At 38.0% G+C, this 9144-nt stretch overlaps 1 protein-coding gene across 1 annotated transcript; it reads right to left on the reverse strand.

Moving 5' to 3' along the window:
- Nucleotides 1-768: 768 nt before the first annotated feature.
- On the reverse strand, nucleotides 769-6379 carry LOC129456714 (uncharacterized). Its single transcript, XM_055225818.1, has one exon. The coding sequence runs from the start codon at nucleotides 6085-6087 to the stop codon at nucleotides 769-771; it is 5319 nt and encodes a 1772-aa protein (XP_055081793.1). The 5' UTR covers nucleotides 6088-6379.
- Nucleotides 6380-9144: the final 2765 nt, after the last annotated feature.

A 9144-nucleotide genomic window follows, 5' to 3' on the forward strand; every position in this document is an offset into this window, starting at 1 on the left:
CCAATGAGAATATATCTGTATTTGCAAGTATGTTGCCATGGTAATGGGAAAAAATCGAATGAAATGGAAAAAAATACCATTGACTATTACATATGTCAGAAATTAAAATTAAAATGCCAAAAAGTGTTTGCTAATGAGGATATTCCAATAAATATTTCAAGAAAGCCTTTAATTTGTACATAACATAATAAAAGATGCTGAGAAAAGCACTAGAGATTTTTTTTTTTGCTATTTATTTAGATATATATTAATACCTTAACAATTACAATATATGTAATGTGACATTCTTACAAAAGCAGTACACCCATTTTGTTTGTTGACATAAAAATCTATGTATATTAGCTAGCAATATGTACAACTTGCAAAAAACAATTGGCTAGATACAATGTCGAATTTCACAGTTAAAAAAAATAAAATAAATAAAAATAAATATATTATTACATAAATATTTTTTTTAAGAAAGCACACTATGCCTTGACAATCACTAAAATAAGGTAGAACAACTTCTAAACACAACATTTATTCAAACTAAACATAATAACATATTGTCAAGTGTAAATGCATCAGTGCATGTCACCTTAAAATATTTAAAAAAATGTTAGAATTGGATGGATTTATGTACAGAGATTTTATTTTGTATAAATAAAAATATTGACAGAACAAATATTACTTACAGACTTTTACATAAACACATTCACAATAAGTAGAAAATACAGTTTGAATTCATAGGAACAAAAAACAAAAACAGTTGAGTTAGAAAAAAAAAATCTACACAGACTTCAGCTTAAGAGAGCAGACTATGCCCTGATGATCACTGAAATATGTTGGAACAACTTCTGATGAAATCTCATATTGTTGAGATTTGACATAGACATGATCAATCAAAGTGCCTCGTTCTGTAGTTGGAGATGTGACATTCTGAACATATCCATAACTGCTCATGAAATTGCAGAGTGATGATGATTTCAATATGTCATCATTGAAATCTCCCATAATCACAACTGACTGACTTTGTGCCTGTAGCCAAGTTAGCAGATTTTTCAAGTTCTGCTTGAACACAGACATGGGATATGTTGGTGGTCGATACACAACTGCAACTAAAACCTGATGATTTACATTTTTGTAAATTAAGCACTCCAAATTAAATTGGGGTGCATCAGGAAAGTGATAGTTAGTGTTGTTGGAGCAATACATGCCCACTCCCCCATGATGTTGACTTTTGAGTGTAGTAAGAGCCGGATGCTTGCTGTGTTCATATGCCAGACTTCGTGGACGGCTGTGAAAACTGTAACCGTCTATGTCAACACTATGAAGTGCAGACTGACATGTTAACCATGTTTCTGTCACAGCTATACAGTCAGGCTGTAAATGCTGCGTGGATGACACCAAATCAGGTACATGTTTTACTAAACCCTGAACATTCATCAAAAACAAGGTTAACACATCAGCTGACTGTTTGGCTTGTGACACATTGTCGTCCAAGAAGCGTGGCATAGCTTCCAAGGCATGTTTTACCTCATCATTACAATAAATAGCCTTTTCATCAAAGTCCTGGATAATAAGGCCATCTAGACTTCTTACACGACTTAAAGCCACATAAGATTGTCCTGAGGCAAACACTTGCTTTAGCGACACCACAGCATTGTCAACAGTCAGGCCTTGTACTTTGTGGATTGTAACAGCCCAGGCAAGTGCAAGAGGAAACTGACGACGTTTCCCCCCTTTGCTGTTAGCCCTTTCCTCCTCTGGCTGTATCCGTGTGGAGTTTATTAAAGCAGGTGCAGTGGATGGGTACTTCTTTCGTCTCTGTGTACCAACATTGATGTCATCAAACTGAACATACACAGCTTCAGGAAGTCCATTTCTTTCCGTTTCACTAATATGTGTTACAGTTCCACAGACTCCATTGACTAATCCATCTTCCACATCAATGTTTTTACACAGCATTACTCTAGCAGGAACACCCAAAAATAGCTGTTTCTGCAGACTGGTGAGGTTGTCTTTACTGTGAGGTGTGACTTTGGTTTCCATTTTTCCAGTTTTCCTGTTGTAGTGATAGTCCTGTGCATCTATTGTTTGATAGTCAGGACAAGTGGCTTGGAGCTGGTTAAAGTTATGTTCATTTACCTGTGAATTTGTTGGGAAAATATGTAGAGCAGAAGACTCCTCTCCAGTTTCACGACTTTGTAGAATGTGGATGTCTTCATGAAGCATGGGTGTCCCTTTCGATCGTGTTCTTAATCTGTTCAGTAATTCTGCAAATGTGGTATCCTTCTGTCTGACAATTGTTTTCAGTTCAGCCATTTTGAAACTTGACCAAAAGTTCAGAGGTAGATTGTCAGTGTACAAGCCTTTTGCCATAACTGGTGGTAACTGATAAAAATCACCAACTGCTATAAGGCTGACATTTCCAAAAGGGGAAACATCACCTCTTTGCTTGATTTGCCTCAGCCGTCCATGTATATATGTGAGCAGTTTATGAGAAACCATTGATATTTCATCAATGATTACTAACTTCACGTCAATATATTTGGCACGGAGAGAATTGAGTTTTTCTTCACCTAATGGTATGTAGGGAAGTGTCACATCTGTTCCAATGCTAAATGCACTGTGAATTGTAGATGCATTTAGGTTGTATGCTGCCATACCAGTGGGTGCTGTTATTAAAACACTCATGTTGTCTGGGTGGCGTCGCATTGGAGCAAATAGACGATTGGCTTCGTACTGAATGGCCCGAATCAAGTGGCTTTTCCCTGTGCCAGCGCCACCAGTAATGAACACATGTAAAGGTTCTGGATCATTTCCATTGACTTTTTGTACGCACCACTTTTGTATTTTGAAAAAAATAGACAGCTGGATGTCATTTAAAGATCGAATTAAATCCAAACCTTCAGCTCGAGTCATCGCATTGTGTTGTTTTTCTAAATGAGCAGTTTCTTTGTTAGCTATCCCTAAATCAGGAATATGGGGCAAGGGGTCTTCATCATCCAGTTTACTCTGTGCAAGTTCATCAGTGGCTTCCAAACGTTCTGCTTCTTGCTCAGGACAAAGCATGGCCCAAGCATCCTCTAATATTTCATTAGAGTCCAGGTTATTTTTTATCTCTTCCAAATCTTCAGTTTCAATGTCATAGTGAGATCTGTTTGAGTTCACAATTGACATCACTGAAACGGTCTGGTTGCCAAGCTGCACTGTGCCCTCTTTGTAGAACTGTTCAAAAGAATGAAATGATGAAGGTTTGAGGTCGTTATCATGACGATAAGGAAAAAACAGCTGTAACAGGCTTTTGTAATATAGCTCAGGATTCTTTGTTTCTGAAAACCGTGCATAGCGCACAACAGCAGGTTTGGTTCTGAATCGCTTTGAAATATAGCCACATGAATTCTGTAACTTAATCACATTTTTGGATTTCTTTTCTGATGTACTTAACACACGATACTCTGAAGCAAATGTGGCTATGCACATATCATCAAAAGTGTCATTCTGTGGTCTGTTCTTATATCGATCCACAAATCCAGTCATCCAAATGTCATTGTTTCCTGACTTTTTCAGTTCATTTAGTGGTTTGGTGAGTTTGAAAATTGTGTCACCTGTGGGGATAAACACAACTTTCCTTGAACATTCTTTGAGGTGCATTTGACTGATTCTGTACACAGCTTCTTGTGCAGACACATCACGGTTATGGAGGTAGGCTTGACCAATCTTCTTCATTGCTTCTTTGGCATCAGCGTTTCCCTGTTTTGTGGCCTCTTGATGTGTTTGTTTCAACAACAGCCCCATCTCTCTCTCAGATTTGGACATATAGCTGATAATATAAACGATACAAGCATATACATCAACCACATATTGGATGTCCATGTTAGCGTTCCAACATTTCAACAAAAGTGGATTATATGGATTAATCCAGATTTCATTGACATCTCTTTGCAGGACAATTTGCATGCGTTTTTCAACACATTTAAGTGCTTTCTCCCATACTTCCTGCGTAATGCCAACATTTTGAAACAGTTGCTGGATACTCGTAATGGGATTGTCTTTATCCAGAAGTGCTTTTTTAACAGTTGTCAGTATTTTCATTGCATCCTCTTCTTTCATAAAGTTCTGTTCATTTTGAGAGCATATGCATTCAACAGTGTCTTTTTTTTGTTCTTGGCTGTTTGTTGCAGTGTCACCCTGGCACTTTGGGCACTTTGGTATTTTCTGTTTTTTGGTGATGAAAGTACGTTCAGATACAGGGCGTGGGAAATTGAACCGGCAGGCTGTATTCTTTTTCTTACAGGTTTTCGAATGCCGTTGAGAATGTTGCTGTACGGAGGTAACAGTTTCAGCTAATTGCTGATCTTGTGTCGGTATTTCACATGTTATGTACTTGTCGATGAATTTCACCACTTCTTCATCTGTGTTTTTTCCAATCTCAGGAGCATCCTCAATCCAAAATAAAGCGTGTACATGGGGTGATCCACGTTGTTGAAATTCTACTCGATAAAAGTAATCTTTAATCTTTCCTATTGGATTCAATGAAGATAGTAACACGTAATTCAACAAGAGATGCCACCTGTAGTCAAACATGCGTGCTGCAGTGACAGGGCGATTACGCAACAGTTCACACCTTTCAGCATACTCCAAACTCTCAGAAGTTTCAGTTCTCCCCTCTTGCTTCAAAATTGAATTTAAAAGCCCTCCCCAGCGCAAGTCTGCAGATGAAAAACTGCAAAAGAAAGTGGGTTTTCCCAGATTCCGCACCATGGCAAGTAAATCCTTTTGTGCACCTTGCCAAAAGCTTGGAGTACCTCTTATAGGCCTTAGAAAACGATATCCTTCATCAGTCTTAATGATGTCTTGCAAAGACTCAGTGTTTTCTGGAGCATTGTCTTTTTGGCCTGCAGGATTTGTGTGTCCTTTGCGTGATGCTATTGACACTTGCTGAATGACTTGCTGAACTTCTGACATGTATTGTGCAAAAAAAATGTATTCAACGCACTTTGCAAACCTTCCATCAGCGTGCAATATTCTGTTATTAAAATATCGTGCCAATGTCAAGTAGTGCTGTCTGGGCGTATGATAAGTATTGTTCCCTAATGGAAAAAGATATGGAAAGGATTTTGCTTCATTATCTTTATCTGACAAAATACGCACAGGATTGTTTCCTTCAGCAGGTGCCAGATTAATTATATCTTCAAAACCCTGATCAAGAGTTTCTTGACCAAGATCAACAGGCATGGAACAAGAATCTTGATAAATACAGTGGTTTTGCCGGTCATGTAGAGTTTCATCTTCTTCATCAGGAGACTCAGGTTGTTTTGAATTATTGTTTGAGACTTCTTCTGTATGTATTTCTTCTTCATGTTGAGTTTTGTCTTGTGCATCCTCAGGGGAACTGTTTTTTTGTGCGTTATCATTAGAGTCGTCTTGTGCTTGGTTTTCTTCTTCCTTAGCAAACTCATTCACCCATTCTTCATTTATTTCTATGTCTTGATAATATTGATTGTTTTCCTTTAAATATTTAAGTGCTTCTTTCAGGTGATTTGTGTCAACAAAGTGATATTCATAATGTCCTTTGTAAGATAGCTTGCGCTTTAATTTAACACGTAACAGACAACCTTCTAGATTTGACCGAGGCAAAACAGAACAAGTATGATTTACTGAAGAAGGGATGCAAAAAATTGGTCCGTGGCATCCATTTTGACCACCCTTTGGTAAAGCCAATACTTTCATAAATGGAATGTTTAAAGAAATCAGGTGTTTTTCCAGATGATTCAAACAAGATAACTCAAGAGGAATTGAATCCAGTTGTAAATTGTTTCCCCACCATTCTGCTGGGGTTACACCTCTTCGGATCTTTGAATGACAGACCTTGCACATCCAAAGCTCTCCTCTTGATTCTTGTAATGGACATGGTTTATTGCAGTCAGAGGTACATTCATGCAAATACTCATCCGAGACACATGTTTCCGCCGTTAATTGAGCTGCTTTGTTTTTGTAGTTCTTTTGTTTGTATGGAACTACTGCTGCTTTAAACATGGATCGGAAACATACACAGCAAACAAATTCAGGTCCATCATTTGATTTCTTTAAAAACTCATTCATTACAGAATTAATCTGATCAGTTAGTACTTTATCTTGATTTCTGTTGAATCGTTTTTTAGCCAGGACTTTATGTCTAAAAGCACTGTCTTTGTGGTATTTGGCTTTATTTAGTGCTTTTAATTTTTGTCGAAGATCAGGATTTGCTTTATAATTTTTGACACTTTCACATTTGACTTTATTTTGGTGTATCAAATCTTTTCTGTATTTCTCACAACTATATGCTTTCACTTTCTCTTGATGTTCCAGGTCTGTTGTGTATTTTTGCTTGCTGTATTCTTTCACTTTCTCTTGATGTTCCAGGACAGTTGTGTATTTTTGCTTGCTGTATTCTTTCACTTTCTCTTGATGTTCCAGGACAGTTGTGTATTTTTGCTTGCTGTATTCTTTCACTTTCTCTTGATGTTCCAGGTCTGTTGTGTATTTTTCCTTGCTGTATGTTTTCACTTTCTCTTGATGTTCCAGGACAGTTGTGTATTTTTGCTTGCTGTATGTTTTCACTTTCTCTTGATGTTCCAGGTTGCTTTTGTATTTTTCTTTGCTGTATCCTTTCAATTTCTCTTGATGTTCCATGTCCATTTTGTATTTTTTGGAACTGTGTACTTTCAATTTCTCTTTATATTCCAGGTTTGTTTGGTATTTCTCCACACCGCTTTCTATTGCTTTCAATCGATATTCCTCCTCTTTGTGATATTTCACCATTTTGCATTCTCTGTTTTTCTGTGCCTTCTTTTTCCTTAAGTACTTTGACAAAATTGTGGTTTTATTATCATGTGATCTGTCAATAGTATTTTCATCAAGAGGAATTGAACTGAAGACACTCGTTGCATGTGCTGATCTTGTGATGTGTCCCTGGGGCTCACCAAACGTACACAGTTTATAACAGTCATTTTGTTGGCCTTGCTTGACACAAACAACATGTTCATAATGAGCTCCATGATTCTGTAGGTAGATGCCTTCAGCAGACTGTTGTTTTTCACTGTTTTTAAATCTTAACCATTTGCCTTGATAGAAGGTATAAATATCAACTCCAATGCAATCAGCTGTGGCTTGAATTTCAGCTTGTGTTGCCCAGGTGTTTACATAAGACATCTTTTGCAGTTTGATGTACTCTGCCACAGTCAAATGCTGATGTTCTTGATTCAAAAGGCAGTGATATTTTTCAGGATTCTTTTTTAAGTGCTTCACTGCATTCAGTCTGATTCTTCTATGGTGTTTCTGTGTCCCACTTATGGCTTGAGAAATGGCACGGAAAAAACAGTTACCATCGGCAACAATCTTCTCATTATGACATGGCACTCCAGCATCCCCAGCGCATAAGGACTCTTTAACATTGCAATTTTCAAATTCAACATTAAGAAATTTGCAAATTGCCTTGCATACTTTTTCAGAAAGAGGATTAAACTGCAAAGCATTTTCCTCATGACCAACGATTGTAATGTCATTTGCATCATGCAGTTTGGCTTTCTTGACAATTGGAGATCCACTTTTTAACTCTGTGTCAACCCTGGATCGCTTTTTGTGCAATGGAGATTTCATTTGTGTTCTGCCACATTTGTGTCCTATTTCTGGTAAATTTTTCTTTATCTTGAACCCAGGATCAGAAGCATTCAAATCAGCCGTGTCAGTTGCAGCAGTACTTTCAGTAACACAGGAATTGGGGTTACTTTTAAGTTCAGTCACAGCATGACGTTCAGGACAGCCCAGAGTAGGCTCAGCAGTCACACCATCACAGTCACAGTCTTTCAAAGTCACTGCCACGCTATTGAGCTCAAACTGAACATTTGGCTCAGTGAATCCTGCTGCAAGTTGGATTATGTGGTCATAAACTTCACTGATGCGCTTGAAAAACAGAACAACACTTGAACCATTGCCATCTACCATCCCAGATTTACTGCGTGCATGAGAGTCCACAATAGCATACATGCCATTTTTAGCTATAATAGCATATGTAGTGGCTGACATGGTGAAGAGACAAGCGTTGTCAGTAGCAAGATGTTCTTCCAGAGCTGTCTTCAAAGTAACAAAACATAGTTTTTTCTCAGGGTTGGTGACTGAAAGCAGACGTCCAATAACAGTGACCATTTTCAAACAAAACGTCTTGCCAAACAGCTTCTCCTCGTTTTTAAAGTCAAAAGCTCCCAAATAAGACTGATCCTCAGGAATACGATGCTTCTTTCTTATGTACAGACGATCACCTTCCAATAAAGTCATGTTTAGATCTTTCTGAGACCATTCATGCACCTCCCGCAGGTGTGTGTGTTGAACAATTGCAGCCAAAGCAATGGCCGTGCACTGCTTTCCTCTACTTTGTGGATGAAATATTGTGTGTCCTTGATGAAATGACCCAACAATATTGTCAAACTGAGGAGCTTTGCTGTCTTCATGCTGCAGAGGCTGTAGTTGAACAGACGCTTGTTTTTCATGGCAGGAATCCTTCTTGGCCACTTTTGCTTTGCACTCTTCGGGTGACGGCCACTGCAGTCTGACGACAGGGACTTGCTTTCCACAGCAGACCTTCTTCATTGGTACCTAAGAAACAAAAAAGACAACAATGTTATTACCATTTAATTTGAAACAGTTTCCTATTAAAAAGACGCTCATACATACACATACACGCATAGACATAAACATACACGCTCAGCAGCACACATGTAGCATTCACACTCAGAAACACAGCGTGCATAAAGATTAAATACCACAATGTTTAATCACTATTATGTTATGTTATAGCATGTTATTTTCTTTTATTATTAGCACTTTATTAACACACCTGCATATCTGCTTCTCTGTGAACAGGACTGGAGGTCCTCCTGGGTCTCTTCACATCAGGCTCCTCCTGCACACACACAATAGATATTGTTATGTCTATGGTGTAATCACATAATACTTCCACTGATACCACCCCCCCCCCCATAGTTTTGAAATGACCCAATTTACCAATTTACTATTTAATTAGAAATAGTTTCTATTAAAACTCATACACACTCAGCAGCACTAGCATTCACACTCAGAAACACAGCTTACACATACAGATTAATCACTATTATTTTGCATGCC

This window comes from Periophthalmus magnuspinnatus, chromosome 13 (assembly GCF_009829125.3).
Source record: "Periophthalmus magnuspinnatus isolate fPerMag1 chromosome 13, fPerMag1.2.pri, whole genome shotgun sequence".
In the NCBI taxonomy this organism is placed as follows: Eukaryota; Metazoa; Chordata; class Actinopteri; order Gobiiformes; family Gobiidae; genus Periophthalmus; species Periophthalmus magnuspinnatus.